Consider the following 20,020-nt stretch of genomic DNA (forward strand, 5'->3'; position numbering starts at 1 on the left):
ACAGGGTGGCAGAATTTCGGAGGTCAGGTGGCAATGAGTTCCAGAGCTTGGGGGCAGAGCGGCTGAAAGCTCTGATTCCCATGGAGCTGAGGCGGGCAGTGGGTACAGTGAGATGGAGGGAGGAAGATGATCTGAGGGTGCGGGATGTCGTGGCAGTGTGAAGGAGGTTGGAGAGGTAGGGAGGGGCAAAGTTGTGAATGGCCATATAGGTGTAGAGCAGGATTTTGTAGTTGATTCTATGGTAGATTGGGAGCCAGTGGAGTTGCTGAAGGACAGGAGTGATGTGATGGCGAGAGGTTTTGGTGATGATGCGTGCAGCAAAGTTATAGACCAGCTGAAGTTTATGGAGGGACTTCTGAGGTGAACCGTAGAGGAGGGAATTGCAGTAATCAAGGCGTGAGGTGACAAGGCTATCGACGAGGATGGTTGTTGTGTGTTGGGTGAGGGAGGGTGGAAGTGGACTGACCGGATGATGTTATTTATATGAGAGTTAAAGGACAGTGTGCTGTCACCCAAACTCTTGACTAGAGGGCAGGAAAAAACGGAAATGTTGTCAATGGAAAGAGAGAAGGAGTCAACTTCAGAGGGTGTAGATTTGGTGCTGATGAGAAGTAGTTCCGTTTTATTGCTGTTCAGTTAGTTTTGGAGAGGACGTCGTTGGGCATCGCCCCAAAATATACGCAGAGAGGAGATATGGCAAAGAGGGAAAACTCTTTATTGCATTCAATGTTCATTCAATGGTTAGGAGTTAGGGTTAGAGGGGTCAGGGTTAGGGACAAGGTTAGTTAGTAAAGGTTTGGGTGATATTTAAGGTAAGTTAGTAGAGGTTATGGTTAAGGTTAGGTATAATGAAAGCTTTGAATTAGTCAAAAAGCAGTGACAATTCTTCTTTTTTATACCAATTTTTTGACAATTGTAGGTCCCATAAGACCTCATTAGTCAAGCCAAATTATTATCTGGGCTTTTGCGCCATCAGCTAGTGTAGTAGTGTGAACACTCAACACAAAATTTGACTTAGCACTGAAGAGAAAAATACCAATTCCGAGAAGTACTTTGAAATACACAAGGTTTATGCTTTGTCACAGATTATGAATCATAATGGATGTTTATACGTCCCAAATATTACATAGGATGTTTGGTGTATAGTGTGTGGTTGACTCCCAAACGCAATAACATATATATAAATCACAGCACATTTTGAACCTCTTCTTTGTTTTTACTATCTGGGGGGGGGAAATCAGTTCTCCCAAGTCTTTAATATTCAATGCTCCCTCTTTGATTGAAAGTACAAAAAAAACATAAAAAAAAATACATATCATGTACCTGCATGGCACAAGGGTTATCCTGAGTAACGTGTGCGGAGTTTACAGATTTCATCTTTTCCAGGCGGCGATCGCGGCGGCCATTACGGAGAAGTCTCCCTTTTCCACGCCAATGAACAGGAAGGAAGAAGCCAACCTGGCCAAAGCGGGTTTAGCATTGGCAGATTCAGACCACATGACCATCTACAATGCGTACCTCGGGTATGGAAGGAGCGTGTTTTTTTTACATTTTGGGAATATAGAGGTTTGAAAGAGAAACGTTTTGTGGTTTTTAGCTGGAAAAATTCCCAAAACGAAGGCTACAAAGCGGAAATGTCCTATTGCCGGAAACACTTCCTAAACCGTGCCGCGCTCGCCACTATTGAGGTAAGACCTGAAAATATTTTAAAGAGTTTTGTGTGAAGCAGTAAGGGTTAAGGTATGGGTAGGGGTTTTGGTTAGGGTTAAAGGGTAGGGGTTAAGGTTAGTGGGTAAGGATTAGGGGTAGAGGCAAGTGTTAACGTTAAGGTTAGTTGGTAAAGGTTTGGGTTAAGGTTAGGGGGTTATTAAGCATTTAGGTTTGAGAGTTGGGGGTAAGGGTTAGAGTTAGAGGGGTTTGGGGTAGGGTTTGAGTGGTAAGGGTTAGGATAAAGGTTAATTGGTAAAGGTTCGGGTTACAGGGTTATAGTTAAGGTTAGTTGGTTAGGGGTCGGGGTTAAGGGGTATGGTAAGGACGTAAGGGTTCGGGTTTGAGGGGTAAGGGTTAGGGTAAAGGTTAGTTGGTAAAGGTTCAGGTTACAGGGTTATAGTTAAGGTTGGTTGATGAATGTTAGGATTAAGGGTAAAGTTAGCGTTAGGAGGGGTAGGGTTATGAGGTAATGGTTAGGGGTTGGGGTTAAGGGGTATGGTTAGGAGGTAAGGGTTAGGGTTTGAGGGGTAAGGGTTAGGATAAAGGTTAGTTGGTAAAGGTTCAGGTAACAGGGTTATAGTTAAGGTTAGTTGGTTAGGGGTCGGGGTTAAGGGGTATGGTAAGGACGTAAGGGTTCGGGTTTGAGGGGTAAGGGTTAGGGTAAAGGTTAGTTGGTAAAGGTTCAGGTTACAGGGTTAAGGTTGGTTGATGAATGTTAGGATTAAGGGTAAAGTTAGCGTTAGGAGGGGTAGGGTTATGAGGTAATGGTTAGGGGTTGGGGTTAAGGGGTATGGTTAGGAGGTAAGGGTTAGGGTTTGAGGGGTAAGGGTTAGGGTAAAGGTTAGTTGGTAAAGGTTCAGGTAACAGGGTTATAGTTAAGGTTAGTTGGGAAAAGTTATTATTAAAGGTGCACTTCGCATTAAAAGGGCTGGGGTTAGGAGATAATGGTTAGGGGTCGGGGTTAAAGGGTATGGTTAAGAGGTATGGGTTAGGGTTTGAGGGGTAAGGGTTAGTTGGTAAACAGTCAGGTTACCGGGTTATAGTTAATGTTTGTTGGTAAAGGTTCGGATTAATGGTAAGGTTAGCTTTAGAAGGGTTAGGAGGTTAAGGTTGGAGGGGTAAGGGTCAAGGTTATTTGTTAAAGGTAAGGGTTATAGTTAAGGTTAAGGGGTTAGGAGTAAGGGTTGGGGGGTTTAGGTATAATGGTAAGGGTAAGAGTTAGGGTAATTATTCAGGTATGATTCATCATCGGGTCAACCAAAGCCTTATAGAATAGAATAGAATAGAATTAACTTTTATTGTCATTCTTTGTAATCATGCACACAGAACGAAACGTCGAAACACCTGACCCGTACAGTTAAACTGTAGCAAGCTGATGCAGCCATAGTGCAGAAAATCTAGTTGAGATAAACGTGTTGAAAAATGGGAAATGGACGTCTCCATAACGCAGGATGTGAAGCAAGATCTGATGAAGATGATGGAGCAGGCGGGCTTCTTCTCGCCACGTGGCGCGCGGGCCCCGGGGCCACCCAAGCCGCCCGTCGCCCTGCTGAGGGCGGCGCTAACGGCGGGATTGTACGATAGCGTGGCTCGACTCCGCTGCATCGCCTCGGTGGACGCACTGGAGCGAGCGCCCTGCTCGGCCGAGACGCCGCAGGGACGAGCTCAAGTTCATCCGTCCTCCGTCAACCGCAACCTGCAGACGCACGGTTGGCTGCTCTACCAGGAGAAGGTCTGAAACGCACCTCTCCAGGTCGACTTTTGTATCGGAGATTTGATCATGGTACTCATTTCGTGGCCAGGTGAAGTACACCAAGATCTACTTGCGAGACACCACGCTCGTATCGCCCTTCCCCATGCTGCTCTTCGGAGGGGACATAGACATTCAGCACAGGGAACGGCTCATCACGCTGGACGGATGGATGCACTTCCAGGTCTAAAAACCTTTTTGTACTATATAGCAACCTCTAGTAGTAGTCAAGTCATGTTTATTTGTATAGCCCTTAATCACAAAGAGTCTCAAAGAGCTGCACAGACCACAGACTATTATGACACCATCCCCCGATCTAAAACCTACATGAGGGTTAGGAAAAACTCAAAAACCTCAAGTCATGCTTATTTTTATAGCCCTTAACTACAAGAAGATTTAAGCGACTGCACAGACCGATGACCAGTAGACTACAGACTATTATAACACCATCCCCTGATCTAAAACCCACGTGAGAGCAAGGAAAAACTCAAAAACCTCAACATGAGCAGTGTTCATTTTACCTGTGAAAAGTGATGGGGCCCCGGGGACTCGCATGCTCAAAAATCGATGCGTCCCAACAGAGATCTATGGGTCCCCAAAATTGAGTGTGCTCCATGCCCTTAAAAACTGTCGTATTTTCCCTTACAAAATACAAAAAAATATATATATTTTTTTTCAAACATGTTTATTATGTAGTTTAACATGTTATATTGTACATGTGTTTCCTTATATCATTTATGTTGTTAATGAACATTTTGTTGTGAGACACTGAGTTGCTCGACATGAATGAGGTTTATTATAAAAAAAGTTCAAAAATGAAGTCGCTTGGACGTTCACTGTAGAAGGAAAAATTACATGCAAATATAATTAAGTAGAACAATACATTTTCTTATTCAAATTATTAATTTATTTTCTGCATTAAATTATTGTTGGTAATATACTGATTTAAAGGGATCCCCACAAACCTGTCTTTTTTCATTTTCTCTTTTTATACTTCCTTTTTTTCTTAACTTATTTATACAACATCATCATTCGTCATATAATGCATCAAAGCAAGTGAGCCGTTGGAGAGCCGGCTCTTTTTAATGAGTTGAGCCGAAAAAGCCGGTTCTCTAAAAAGAAACGGACTTTCACTACACAACTCGAACTGGAGATCGGCGTGCAGACGAAAACTCGAACCGCGAGACCAAAACAACAATGGCGGATCTGCCTCACGAAAAGTTTGGAGTGCGGTAAATCTTTGTTAAAAAATGATAATGACAATTTTGTGTCAAAAAAGTTGCTTGACACGATGTGTCCCCAGCAAAAATAATGCGTCTAGGACGCAGGGACGCGGGCAAACAAGAACACTGGTCAAGTCATGTTTATTTGTATAGCCCTTAATCACAAAGAGTCTCAAAGGGCTGCACGGACTATTGCAAACTACAGACTCTATTACGACACTATCCCCTGATCTAAAACCTACACGATGGCAAGGAAAAACTCAAAAACCTCAAGCCAAGTTATGTTTATGTGTAACGCCCTTAATCACAAAGAGTCTCAAAGGGCTGCACAGACCACAGATTATTGCAAAACCACAGACTATTATGACACCATCCCCTGATCTAAAACCCACGTGAGGGCAAGGAAAAACTCAAATACCTCAACATGAGGAAAATGAAGAAACCAGGCTGCAATGGATGTTGCAATAACAAATAATACACAGATATTGTCAACATATAATATAGGTTATTCATATGCTATTGAATAGAAGTGTGTTTTAAGCTTAGATTAGTGGTATTGTTGGCGTAGATATTTCCTTTCACCTCCCAGAACCAGACAGAGTATTTGGACAAAAAAAAAAAGAGCTGAAGAGAGCAGTTTAGGAGAGGATTGCAAAGATACAAAATAAAATGAAACAGTATACTCCAGTGATTAGGATACAGTCATCCGCTAAAAGGCAATTGAAAAATGTCTCGCCCCTCTCCTATAGAAAAAAATCATGGATTTGACAAAACAGAAAATGAAACTTATTAGGATGGGATTTTCCTGTCAAAGTTTGGAGGTGACATCTTCACAAACCGACTGTTAAGACTGAACTTAACTGGATGTTCAAGGTTGTTTGATAAGATAAGGACTGAATCATCGAAAGACCATTGCTGGGAAAGCACTGATATGAGAGGATACATTTAAACATCATATGAATACATCAAGTGAATACTTCATTCAAATATGTGGATGAACAAAAGTGCATTTGAAGCAACTACCGTAAATTCCGGACTGTAGAGCGCACCTGATTATAAGCCGCACCCACCACATTTTAAGAGGATAACCGCTATTGTGCTTACACAAGCCGCACCTGTTTACAAGCCGCATGAGTCCACATCAAAACATGTAACCCAATCATAAAATTAACCCAAACCCGACTTTGATTCCCGCGATTGTAACTGAATATTTAGTACACAGTCCAGAAACCACAGCTGGCGTAATGGAACAAAAATGATATCGGTACTTAAAGTTTGATGCAGACCTGCAGAGTCCAGGTCCCGTTGAAAATAATCCAAGGAAAAAAAAAAGTATATTTCCAAAGGTAAGGGTGGGAAAAATATAAATCCTTTATTGTCCGCTGCGTCCACAAACACGTCTCACCTTTACTCCACTTCCCGTCAGCCTATGTTTGCTCCGCCCCTTCTTTTTGATTCGCCCGTAGAAATCATATCCGAATAAGTCTCTAAAATAAATACATTACAAAAATATACAGTTGCAAATACATATTATACATGGTTACACATATTTACAAAGAAAGACGGTACACCGAGAGAGTTTTCAAAGCTTTAATAATAATATTATAGCTTTCATCCCAAACCGTGCCTGTGATGGGTAGCAAAACGCTACTAGCAACACGCTCGCAAGGCAGTAAATGGCTCTGTTAAAAAAAAAATTCCGTACTTGTAATAATTTCGGTAAACCGTCCTCATCTTCCTCCTTATAACTGACGTTTTTAAAGACGTCTTCCTTCCGTATGGGAAAGAGACGCTCCCTTCTTCTAAAACGCGCTAGCAACATGCTCGCAAAGTAGTTTACGTGCAGTAGCTCTGTTTCCTTCTTTATCGGACTGCTCGATTGCGTTTAGCTCGAAAGCTGCGTCATGTGCCTTTCTTATTGCAATTTGCATGATGAGGATATGTCTACGCTAATTTAATTAGTGCACAAGCTAAGACGTTGCAGTCTTCCTCGGCGCATATATTCCACCGGTCTAAATCTTACCTTTTGTACTCGAGCGCCGCTGGCGGCTGTTAGAAAAATTACATAAATTGGCCGCATCACTGAATAAGCCGCAGGCTTCAACGTTTGGGAAAAAAGTAGCGGCTTATAGTCCGGATTTTACGGTAATCATGTTAGCCTCTTGGCTGTGGTTCCCCGCAGCTATTATTGTTATTGTTAACTTCTCAGTGTAAATAGAGCTTGCTCTGTTCTTCAGTGTCACACATGCAACCAAACTTCTGTGAGAGTTTTTTCCACACTGTTTCCTTCTTTAGCCATGCAAGTTAGCCACTCGGCTGTAGTCTTTGGCTAGCTCCTGTTGTTATTGTTAGCCTATAACAGCTGGTGGTGGTATCGAAATTTGCTGAGTTGCTGAGAATCTTCTCCTAGCCTTTTAAGTGCCATCTCCCACTAGCCTCTAAAAGTTAGCTGCTAACACTAGCTCTGACCAACTCAGGCTATTTGCTCTATTCAGCTGCTCCGGTTACATCCAGCCCGCTTGATCTTTTGTTGTCGCTTAAAAGGAATAAATAGGTATTTTGTCCTGCCGTTGGCTAAAATTCAAGAAAATATAGATGTGTGCCTCCATTTTTTCCCTAAAAAGTGGTATCTCTCGGGCTTCCGTAGTGTCTTCTTTGAATGCACATGCTTCAGGTTCATGAAATGACAAGTTCAATATTGGTAACCCACCCCCAACATTTGCTATACAGTGGAACCTGGGTTCTCGACCATAATCCGTTCCAGAACCCTGTTCGAAAAGCGATTTGTTCGAACACAGAAATCATTATTCCCATTACAAATAATGTAAATCGGTTTAATCCGTTCCAACATCCTGAATGTTTACCTTTGTTTACCTACACAAATAACATAAATGTAACCCAGGCTAATCGTACGTTAGCGTAATCTTCCGTACGAAAGATTACGCTAACATGAACGTGTAAAAATAAAAAAAAAAGGATAAAGAAAAGAACTATGAATAGGATTTTTTTTACCTTTGTGGTGGTCAGCAGAAGGCGCAGATGGACGGTGAGAGGGATGGAGGAGGAAGGAAAATGGTTGTTTGGAAGGAGAGTCCCCTTCCATAAAAACTTTGGGGAGATCTTCTGTCTGAGGGGTGCTCACACGTTCAAATCTCTTTGCTACGGATGTTCTTTTCTCTTAAAATATCTATCCAATGACACTTGCTTCTGCGTTCTTTTTAGCACTTTTCAGAAGTGGTTCATAATAATAATAATAATAATAATTTCCTTGTATTGTCATTCTGTGTAACAATGTACACAGAACGAAATGTCGATTGCACCTGACCCGTTGTAGCGAGCCGATGCAGCCGCAGCCAACAGAGGGCGCCGCCGACCACTTTTTAAGTCTTAGGAATGACTCGGCCGGGGCGCGAACCACCGACCTCCCAGTCTCAAAGCGGGCGCCTTACCATCTAGGCTACTGAGCTGGTACATGACAGTGTCATTAAAGTCCTGATGACTCTGGTGGCTGCAGCTTCATCGGTGTGGTGAAATTCTGTAACTCGGCCCATTTGCTACACATTTATTTAATCTCGGACGCCCCCTAGTGTATCGGAGGTGCAATTGCGCCTGAGAAAATCAAAAGGAGTAAAAAAAAAAGTGTGGTGAAACATCCGAATTTTTGACCGAACAGCGAAGCAAGAATTTCTGGAAATTTTTGGTCGGACTCCGATTTGTTGGAACTGAGAGGCGTTCGAAAACCGAGGTTCCACTGTTATTACTTTTGTCGCAATCTTTTCTGTTCGGTAGGCTCCGGTGCGCATCGGCGTCATTTTCAAACACTTGAGGAAGCTGCTGGACTCGTTGTTAGAGAGGAAACTGGAGAACCCGCGCATGAATTTAGAAGGTACGTGCCTTCTACTTTCCATTTTGTATGGAGTCTCATACAACCTCTTTGCTTTTGTCAAGGTGAGAGGACCATCCACATCATCTTGGAGCTCATCAAGACGGAGAATACTGCCTAATATGGGCAAAGGACAACATTCTTGCACTGACATTTCAGTCTGATCCTCATAAAAGTTGAAGCGAGAAGAATTGTCATTACAAAACGCTGTCGCAATAAAGTATTTTTTATTTTAGTGCTTTCTCGCGGCCGTACAGTCAAACGGTGGGAGAGACTGAGATGGGAAAGAGACAAAGGAGAGATTGACATGGGGAAGAAACAGAGAGAGAGACAGGGGAAAGAGGGACAAGGACAGGGATGAGAAGCAGGGAGAGGACAGAGGAATGAGAAGTAGAGAGTTAGAGAGAGAGGACAGAGGGATGAGAGGGAGAAAAAAACAGGGATGAGAAGGACAGAGATAGAGAAAAACAGAGGGATGAGAAGGACAGAGGCCTGAGATCGAGAGAGATAGGACAGAGGGATGAGGAGAGAGGGATGAGGAGACAAAGACAGGGATGAAAAGGAGAGAGAAATAGAGAACAGTGGGATGAGAAGGAGAAAGAAGGGCTGAGGTTGAGAGAGCAGACAGAGGGATGAGACGGAGAGAGTTAGAGAGAGGACAAAGGGATGAGAGGGAGAAAAAAGACAGAGGGATGAGAAAGACAGATATAGAAAAGAACAGGGATGAGAAGGACAGAGCAATGAGGAGAGAGGGATGAAAAGGAGAAAGACAGGGATGAAAAGGAGAGAGAAGGAGAAAGAAGGGCTGAAATTGAGAGAGGACAGAGGGCTGAGATTGAGAGAGAAGACAGAGGGCTGAGAAGGATTAAGGGATGATGAGAGAACGACAGATGAGAGAAAAAGAGAAGGACAGAGGGATGAGGAGAAAGGGATGAGGAGGAGAGAGATAGACAGGGATGAGAAAGAGAGAACAGTGGGATGAGAATGAGAAAGAAGGGCTGAGATCAGGAGAGGACAGATGGAGAAGGAGAAAGAAAGAGAACAGAGGGATGAAAACAAGAAAAGGGGGCTGAGATTGAGAGAGAAAACAGAATGATGAGAAGGAGAGAGAAAGACAGAGGGCTTAGACGATAGAGAAGGAGAAAGACAGACAGCTGAGAATGAGACAGAGGGTTGAGAACTAGAGAGCGAGAAAGAGGCTCTTACAATATTTTGGGTTGTAACCCCTGGGTTGGGGTTATGGGTATTATATGAGGTTAAGCGGTTATTTTTAAATGGTACTTTTTAATATTGAATGATACATCTTGATTTTTACGTATTCACTATAATTGTGACAGTATCTAAAATATCACTACTAGAATAAAACCAGCGATTTCACGCTCACGTTTGAAATCACGTGATTTTACAGAAAACAAATCACGGGGCAAGTCAACGCGGAATATGTGACGTCACACTATTGTAAACCCATAAACCGGTTGACCTCGATATAGACATAGAACTCGTCACAGACATTCGTATTGCTGACAGCCGCCATGTTGAATGTGTCATTTGTTCATGTAAACGTTACATGAACCAATGATAACTTTACATTGAAAAGGAATGTAAGATAATAGATGGCACAATTACTCATAATTTAGGGACACTGTAACTTGTAAGAATGTACTCACTTACATTCATAAGACAAACTTTGTTCGCTGTATACTGCCATCCTCGGCGAACTATAACAGGGTAGACTCTTCCAACATGGCACACGCCGATTCTCAAAACAGTTGAATAATTATCTATTTATTTATGTTTATGGTAACCCGCATTTCCGTGTTGTGACGTCATCATTGCTATAAAATTCTCGCCGGCTATGAATAGTTTGTTGTTTCACTCTGGAACCAAACAAGTTGATCGTCTTCGTTGGAGATTTTTCGATAAAAATGTCGAAACAAGGTGAGTTTTCTTTCATTTTAGAGATAATCTTATAAAATATACATTATAATAAATCGATCACCATTTATAAAGGATCTGATTAGAGACACATAGCACACGCAAATGTGACTTAAAATACTCATTAATAAATAATAATAATAATAATATGGCATTAATTATTAAATTATACGATTATTAATGCTGATAAAAATAATATGAATAAAACAATAATCTTATCTTTTTGACCTTTCCTCCATATAAAACGTCTGTGTTTGAACGTTAATTAATATATTTAAAAAATATATTTAATTTGAACAACTCGTTTTTATAAATTAACATTTTGAATTAGCATTATCAAAGAAATACTTTGCCGTAAATAAGGAAGTATCGTCTGTTTATTCCCTAAAACAGTTATTATATATTTTATATGTATTCTTTATATTTCGGGGAAATCATCATCATAAAAAATTGTAAACTAAATTATTTGTTTTAAAAGAAACTAAGCTAAACTCATCTATATTATTTCTAATAGCGTAACTATAAGCAAATAACTATTTTTTTTACTATTATATTTATCTATCCACTATCTATCTATACATCCATCTACCTTGGTCATATCCCTCAAGAGGGGTGACCGACAGCAAGACAAACACGTATATAAGAACAAAGAAAAGAAAAAAGCAAAAAAAATAAACCAGAAGACTAAACTAAACCAGGAGACTCAACCAGGAGACTAAACCAGAGGACTGAACCAGAAGACTAAACCAAAACACTAAACTAAACCAGGAGACTAAACCAAAAGACTGAACCAGAAGACTGAACCAGAAGACTAAACCAGAAGACTGAACCAAAACACTAAACTTAACCAGAAGACTAAACCAAAACACTAAACTAAACCAGGAGACTAAACCAAAACACTAAACTGAACCAGAAGACTAAACCAAAACACTAAACTTAACCAGAAGACTAAACTTAACCAGAAGACTAAACCAAAAGACTAAACTAAACCAGGAGACTCAACCAAAAGACTCAACCAGAGGACTGAACCAGAAGACTAAACCAGAAGACTTAACCAAAACACTAAACTTAACCAGAAGACTAAACCAAAACACTAAACTAGACCAAAAGACTGAACCAGAAGACTGAACCAGAAGACTAAACCAAAACACTAAACTTAACCAGAAGACTAAACTTAACCAGAAGACTAAACCAAAAGACTAAACTAAACCAGGAGACTCAACCAAAAGACTAAACCAGAGGACTGAACCAGAAGACTAAATCAGAAGACTAAACCAGAAGACTTAACCAAAACACTAAACTTAACCAGAAGACTAAACCAAAAGACTAAACTAAAAGACTAAACTAAAAGTCCAAACTAAAACTTAACTAAAAGACAATTAAAAAAAGAAAAAATGTTAAATAGTTTTAAAAAGAAAGTGTGTTCAGTTACTTATTCCTCCCCCTGCTGTCATTTGCAGGATTTCCTCCTGTAAAAACAACAACCTAGAAAATATTGGATGGTTTTAGTTCAGGCACTCTTACATCCGTGTCATTTTAAAAATGCGGAGGTTCAAGTTAGTTATTCCTCCCCCTCTTTAAATTCTTCTCCCAAAGACACCAAAGCATTGTGAGCTAAATTCAGGCACTTAAAGAATCCTTTAATTTTTTTGTGTGGTAATACAAAAAGCATACAGATAGAAGGAAACTAAGATCCCTTTTGTGTATTTAAAGCTGCAAATAATGCTAAGTTTTGTCTTATTTCATGTACCAGTGATGGCTCATTGTGATTTTCTAGGAAATTCATTTTAAATTTAGCCTATAAATAATATGTAAATTCATCAAAGTCCTATTTATTACATACTTATTATTACATGGTAATAACAGTAATAGTATACATTTTTAATATATGATATCTATCGTAATTAACTCCTAATATCTCCCAGCACCGACCGAACCCCCGGCCCAAGTGAACCTGCCCCCGTCCCAGGCCATCAACGTGGGACTCGAACTGCGCCACATGGGGGACCGGCTCCATCAGATCTGCTGCCTCCTGAGGGCCCTCACCAAGGACCCCAAAATCCAAACCAAGACCAGCGGCACATGATGACTCCACAGGGGGGCAATGGTGTACATAAGAAACGGGGGATCTCCGTCACAAAGGACCTCATTGGATGAGCTACCTCGGAGATCGTGGTTGCCGGACGCCGTGATTGGAGGATCGGCGGTGGACTGTGATTGGCCGAAGCATCTAAGAAGCGGGGAAATCCAAGGATGGGAATTTGATCTGGAGAACTTTGAAATAATTTTTTGAAATGACTCCATGTTTCACCAAAGTGGGTGGGGCAACTCTAAGCCGCTCAGTGATTGGACACACGCCTGCCTTAAATTGCTAGGTGAAAAATAGCTAGGCAGAAGGTTGAAGTTAGTTATTCCTCCCCCTAATCTCATTGTTTGAATGCTATCAACACAATGTGGAAACCTAGAAAATTTTGGATGGTTTTAGTAAAAGGCAGACTTGTTTTTTCATCTGTGTGATTTCTAATAGGCAGAGTTCATTTACTTATTCCTCCTGCACCCGTCATTGTTTGTATACCATCATTGAAATGTGGGACCAATAAATGTTTGGGCGGTTTTAGTGTAAGCAGTTTTTTCCCATCTGTGAGATTTTGGATCATCCAGTTACTTATTCCTCCCCCTCCTCTCATTGATGGCAGGTTAATAAAATACAGAAACCTAGAAAAGTTTGTGTGGTTTTAGTTTAAGCAGACATTTGTTTTATTCATCCCCCTCCTCTCATTGTTTGCATATTATCCACGCTAAGATATGGAGCGCTATAAATATTTTGGTTTTAAATCAGTGTTTATTCATCTGTTATCTTAAATAGGCATATGGTTTGGTTACTTATTCTTCCCCCTTCTGCCATTGTTTACCGGCTAGTCTAGTTAAAATATGTAAACTTAAAAAAAATAAGGTTTGGGTGGTTTTAGTTCAAGCACCATTTATTTCATCCTTGATTTTGCACCGTTCCGTTACTTATTCATCCCCCTTCTGTCATTGTTTGCATATTACCCTCGCTAAGATATGGAACGATATAAATATTTGGGTTTTAATTCAAGCAGTGTTTTTCATCGGTGGGATTTTAAATAGTCATATGGTTCTGTTACTTGTTCTTCCCCCATCTGCCATTGCTAACAGGCTAGCCTAGTTAAAATATGGAAAAAAAAGTTTGGGTGGTTTTAGTTCAAGCACCAATGACTTAATGCTTGATTTTGGACCGTTCCGTTACTTATTCATCCCCCTTCTGTCAGTGTTTGCATATTATCCTCGCTAAGATATGGAACGCTATAAATATTTTGGTTTTAAATCAGTGTCTATTCATCTGTTATTTTAAATAGGCATATGGTTCAGTTACTTATTCTTCCCCCTTCTGCCATTGTTTACCGGCTAAGTCTGGTTAAAATATGTAAACTTAAAAAAAAAAAGTATGGATGGTTTTAGTTCAAGCACCATTGACTTCATCCTTGATTTTGCACCGTTCCGTTACTTATTCATGCGCCTTCTGTCATTGTTTGCATATTATCCTCGCTTAAATATGGAACGCTATAAATATTTTGTTTCAATTCGAGCAGTGTTTTTTTAATTTCTGTGATTTTAAATAGGCATATGGTTCGGTTACTTGTTCTTCCCCCTTCTGTCATTGTTTACAGGCGAGCCAAGTTGAAATATGTAAACTTTTAATAAAAGTTTGGGTGGTTTTAGTTCAATCACCATTTATGTCATCCTTGATTTTGCACCGTTCCGTGACTTATTCATCCCCCTTCTGTCATTGTTTGCATGTTATCCTCGTTAAGATATGGAACGTTCTACATTTTTTGGTTTTAATTCAAACTGGGTTTTTTACCGGTGATTTTAAATAGGCATATGGTTCAATTACTTGTTCTTCCCCCTTGAACCTTTACAAAAAAAAGGTTTGGACGGTTTTAAGAAGACATTTTTTTCATTAACGTTATTATAAAAGGCAGAGGGTTCAGGATTATTCCCTCTCTTCTTTCACAGTTTGCAAGCTAGCCTTAATATATTTTTTCAGTAATTGAACATGTTACATTAGTATGAAACGGTAATTGTTTACATTTGCTCAGTCTACTAAGACAAAGGGTTCATTTACTTATTCCTCTCCCTTCTGTCGTCTGCATGCTATCGTCATATATTGATGTCAACCTACAAAGGTTCGGATAGTTTGAATTAAATCGGATACTTTTCATCCGTAATTGAAAAAAAGCCTGTTTTTATTTTTACTTATTCTCCCTCTTTCTGTCATTTCATAATTATGTGTTCGGCAATTGAATGAAACAATAATTACAGGGATATAAAAAAGGTAAATTTTTTGAATTAATCTTGAGAGTCTACTGAAGCAAAAAATTTACTTATTCCTCTTCCCTCGTGTTATTGTTTGCAGGTCCCCCTCAATGAAAATACAATAACAGAGAAAGTTAGGGTAATGGTTGTTACTTATTCCTCCCTTTTCTGCCATTGTGTGACTGCAATCATATTCATTCAATAGTAGAAATAAAAGGTGTTACAATGGAAAAGTGGAAGGAGTGAAAATGAATTGGTTTTAATTGCTCTCTGAGCATTAAATTGAGTTAAGTTACTTATTCCTCCCCCTCCTTGTAATTGTTTGCAGGGTATCCTCATTAAAATACAGAAACTGATAGAACAATGGGCAGTTAAGTTTTTTCCTCTGTGAGATTTTAAAAAGAAAGGTTCAGTTACTTATTCCTCCCCCTGATGTCATTTGCATGCTTTCCTCCTGTAAAAACGACAACGTAAAAAATATTGGATGGTTTTAGTCCAGGCATTCTTTCATCCGTGTCAATATAAAAATGCGGCGGGTCAGGTTAGTTATTCCTCCCCCTCTTTGAATTCTTCTCCCAAAAAGACACCAAAGCATCGTGAGCTAAATTCAGGCACTTAAAGAATCCTTTACTTTATTTTTTTTGTGTGGTAATACAAAAAGCATACAGATAGAAGGAAACGGAGATCCCTTTTTTTTTGTACAATTTCGTTAGCCCGTAACACGTAAAGACGACGAATAATCATTAGAAATATTACACGAGACGACAAACGCCGTCTTCTTCTTCTGGAGCTACATTTGCCTCTTGCATGCAAACGGCGCCCCCTCTGCCTTCTTGTAGGGAATGCAAAAAAAAAAAAAAAAAAAAAAAAAAGGTCCCTGATGATCTTCAATTTTTCACTTTCTTAAAACATTAGCCGTTCATCCGACAATTAGCATTAGCATTTGGGAGCGCGCAGAAAGAGATTGACAGTGTTTTGTTTTAGATTTGACAAACTGTTTATTTTAGGGAGAATTTTTTTTTCACTCATTAGCATCGATTAGCATTAGCATTGATTAGCGCTCTTTATTTTTTTATATTTTCGTGTTTTTTAAGGGGAAAACAGTTACTCATTCATAAATAGCCCAGTTACGATTTTTTTTTACATACGTCAAGACGTCCATTTCTTTTTTGCCATGTATAAAGACACAGTTTCTCAATACATTAGCCGTTCTTTCGACGATTAGCATCGATTAGCGCACAGAAAAGAATGATAGTGTTGTTATTACACTTTTTTTGCTGTAACTATTTTAAGGGGCCCCCGAAAACGTTCACAGCTAATACAGTTGTAGTTTCTTGACATAGCTTAAGACACGGGCTGTTTCTCAATACATTAGCCATTCATTCGACAATTAGCATTAGCATCAACTAGCGCTTGGAAACCAGCGATAGCTTGTTTTACTTTTGATATTACGGTGTTTTATCGTTATTTTTAGGGGCCAAAAGAACTCATTCACAGCTAGCCCAGTTACAATTTTTCTCAGTACTTATTTCTTCGACAATTAGCATTAGCGCTCAGAGAGAATGGGTAACAAACTGTCTTTTCAAGACTTTGATATTAATCATCACGGCTAGCCCGTTTACCAATTTTGTCTGACGTGTATAAAGACAGGGGCTGTTACTCAGTAGATTTGACGGTTAGCATTAGCATCGATTAGCGCTCGTAATTGAGCAATTGATTAAGTTTCCTCATTGATTTTTACGAATTGATGGCATTCATCTCGTCTTTATCAGGGCAATTATTACGATTGTTTATTGGGAGCAGGACGTGTACAAGACAAGTTCTTACTCTATACATTCGACGGTTAGCATTAGCATCGATTAGCGTCAGGAAAAAAGTTGAGTGATAAACAGTATTTTTATTGTGTCTTTTTTTTAATAGAAATGGATGGTCTTTTTGTTGGGAAAATAAAAATTGAGATTTTTAAAATGACAATTCTAAAGAAGCTGTTTCTCAATTCATTACCAATTCTTTTGAAGATTAGCTTTAGCATCGATTAGTGCTCAAAAATTAGGTTACGGTGGTCTTCTACGGCCCAAAATCATTTACAGCTAGCCCATTTACGATTCTTCACGTTCATAAAAACACAGGCTGTTACTCCTTTCGACAATTAGCATTAGCATCGATTAGCGCTTGGAAAAAAGTGAGTGATTAACTAGTTTGTTTCTTTATTGATTTGTACAAATTGATGGCGTTATCTAACAAAAACATTACCAATGTTTCATCAAAGCGCCGGGACGGACAAATTCCGACTAAAAATAACTCAAATTTTTTTGTATTCATTGTATTCAAACAAAAAAAACGTACGTTTCCTCTCCTGCTAGTAAACCCTTCGCACTTTTTGGGGACTAGCTACGAAGCTGTGCAAAAACGATTTGGATAAATGGCAAACTACGAAGAGCGGAGGCTGAATAACGGAAAAAGCGGAATCGAAATGAAAAAAAAAAAGACTGATACCAAACTCAGGAAGTGACGTCATGGGTAAGAAGGCCGTGGGATGAAAAGCCGTTTGATCGTTACTCTGTATTTCGAGGTCCATGTACTAGTAGTATACTCTGTTTACTCGTGGAGAGAAGACTTACTAGTCCTACCTCTAAATATTCTGGATTATAAAATGAAATCCAGGGTTGCAGTAAAGCCCCATCACAGAATAATAATAAAAAGACATATCCAATAGGAAATCTGATATCACGATTAAACTTGTTTTGTCAAGAGCTACCGTTCGTAAAAGCATTTCATTGTAGTTATGCATTTAAGATTTTGTTCACTGGGTTATAAGGTGTACCATCTCATTTCTGATATATTTTTCCTTTTTTAGGTACACCTTTTATTCCAGAGAATACTTTTATTTATGCTACAATTGCCGTTTTGTTTCACCTATCTAATGCATAAGTCAATTCCAGTTTAGTGGCAACACTAAACATGACTTGACTAGCATAACTGATGTCCAAGTGAGCTTTCCAATGCACTGTAACCGAATCGCGTTCTTTTAATGCGCTTAAAGACACGAGCTGTTTCTCAATACATAAACCATTTGTTTGGTAATTAGCATTAGCAGCGATTAGCGCTCGGAAAAAAAAGAGTGATATTGTGCTTCGTTTTTGATCTTGCACACGGGAAGGAGTAAAGGCGCACATGTACGAGCAAGTGCGCACATGCAAGGGACACAAATCTGTACGCGCAATAGCGCACAAGTGTGCGGTCAAGCGCGCACAAGTGTGCGGTCAAGCGCGCACACCTGTACGTGAAAACGGGCACACCTGTACGTGAAAACGCGCACACCTGTACGTGAAAACGCGCACACCTGTACGTGAAAACGCGCACACTTGTACGGTTTAACGCACACACCTATCCAATTAAGTGCGCACACCTGTACGTGAAAACGCGCACACCTGTACGTGAAAACGCGCACACCTGTACGTGAAAACGCGCACACCTGTACGTGAAAACGCGCACACTTGTACAGTTTAACGCGCACAACTGTCGAATTAAGCGCGCACACCTGTACGTGAAAACGCGCACACCTGTACGTGAAAACGCACACACCTGTACATGAAAACGCGCACACCTGTACGTGAAAACGGGCACACCTGTACGTGAAAACGCGCACACCTGTACGTGAAAACGCACACACCTGTACATGAAAACGCGCACACCTGTACGTGAAAACGGGCACACCTGTACGTGAAAACGCGCACACCTGTACGTGAAAACGCGCACACTTGTACAGTTTAACGCGCACAACTGTCGAATTAAGCGCGCACACCTGTACGTGAAAACGCGCACACCTGTCCGGTTAAGCGCGCACACCTGTACGTGAAAACGCGCACACTTGTACGGTTTAACGCACACACCTGTCCAATTAAGCGCGCACACCTGTATGTGAAAACGCGTACACCTGTACGTGAAAACGCGCACACCTGTACGTGAAAACGCACACACCTGTCCGATTAAGCACACACACCTTTTCGTGAAAACGCACACACTCGTACGGTTTAACGCGCACACCCGTACGGTTTAACGCGCACACCCGTACGGTTTAACGCGCACACCCGTACGTGAAAACGCGCACACCTGTACGTGAAAACGCGCACACCTGTACGTGAAAACGCGCACACCTGTACGTGAAAACGCGCACACCTGTACGTGAAAACGCGCACACCTGTACGTGAAAACGCGCACACCTTTACGCAAAAACGCGCACACCTTTACGCAAAAACGCGCACACCTTTACGCAAAAACGCGCACACCTGTATGCGAAAACGCGCACACCTGTATGCGAAAACGCGCACACCTGTCCGGTAAAGCGCGCACAGCGGTACGCGAAAACGCGCACACTTGTACTGTTTAACGCACACACATGTCCAATTAAGCGCACACACCTGTCCAATTAAGCGTGCACACCTTTACGTGAAAACGCGCACACCTTTGCGTGAAAACGCTCACACCTTTACGTGAAAACGCGCACACCTTTACGTGAAAACGCGCACACCTGTCCGGTTAAGCGCGCACACCTGTACGTGAAAACGCGCACACTTGTACGGTTTAACGCGCACACATGTGCAGTTAAGCGCACACACCTGTCCAATTAAGCGTGCACACCTTTACGTGAAAACGCGCACACCTTTACGTGAAAACGCTCACACCTTTACGTGAAAACGCTCACACCTTTACGTGAAAACGCGCACACCTGTCCGGTTAAGCGCGCACACCTGTACGTGAAAACGCGCACACTTGTACGGTTTAACGCGCACCCATGTGCAGTTAAGCGCGCACACATGTGCAGTTAAGCGCGCACACATGTCCAATTAAGCGCGCACACCTGTACAGTTTAACGCGCACACCTGTACGTGGAAAAGCACATGAGGAAAAGTGTACGTGTTAACCCATACGTATAATTGCACACGCGTACATGCAAAAGCACCAAAGCACTACTTAGGCCCAAGTGAGATTGCCAATGCAATTTAATGTTAATAAACTTGACAATTAACATTAGCGTCGATTAGCGCTCGAAAAAGAGCGCACTTCTCTTTGATATTACACACGGATACAGGTAAATGCACACGCGTACGTATAAGTGTATACGCCTACCAGTACGAGTAATACGGGTAAATGCACCAAATGACTACTTAGGTTCGAGTG

The 20,020-nt window shown here is 40.8% G+C and overlaps 1 protein-coding gene and 1 long non-coding RNA gene across 2 annotated transcripts in view; both read left to right on the top strand.

Moving 5' to 3' along the window:
• dhx29 (DEAH (Asp-Glu-Ala-His) box polypeptide 29) overlaps positions 1–8,786 on the top strand; it is a 35,961-nt gene extending 27,175 nt beyond the window's left edge. The window contains exons 22-27 of the mRNA XM_088319766.1: positions 1,387–1,523; positions 1,598–1,688; positions 3,161–3,442; positions 3,513–3,644; positions 8,473–8,569; positions 8,632–8,786. Of these exons, the coding sequence (XP_088175892.1) occupies positions 1,387–1,523; positions 1,598–1,688; positions 3,161–3,442; positions 3,513–3,644; positions 8,473–8,569; positions 8,632–8,687 (795 nt within the window). The 3' untranslated portion in view covers positions 8,688–8,786. The remainder of the gene's footprint in view (positions 1–1,386; positions 1,524–1,597; positions 1,689–3,160; positions 3,443–3,512; positions 3,645–8,472; positions 8,570–8,631) is intronic.
• Positions 8,787–10,390: 1,604 nt separating this feature from the next.
• LOC148350142 (uncharacterized) lies at positions 10,391–14,247 on the top strand. Its single transcript, XR_015847114.1, has 2 exons — positions 10,391–10,504; positions 12,427–14,247. It is a non-coding gene; the product is annotated as an uncharacterized LOC148350142 (long non-coding RNA).
• Positions 14,248–20,020: the final 5,773 nt, after the last annotated feature.

Source organism: Urocampus carinirostris, chromosome 16 (genome assembly GCF_059441175.1).
Source record: "Urocampus carinirostris isolate Australia breed hairy pipefish chromosome 16, RoL_Ucar_1.0, whole genome shotgun sequence".
Classification (NCBI taxonomy): domain Eukaryota; kingdom Metazoa; phylum Chordata; class Actinopteri; order Syngnathiformes; family Syngnathidae; genus Urocampus; species Urocampus carinirostris.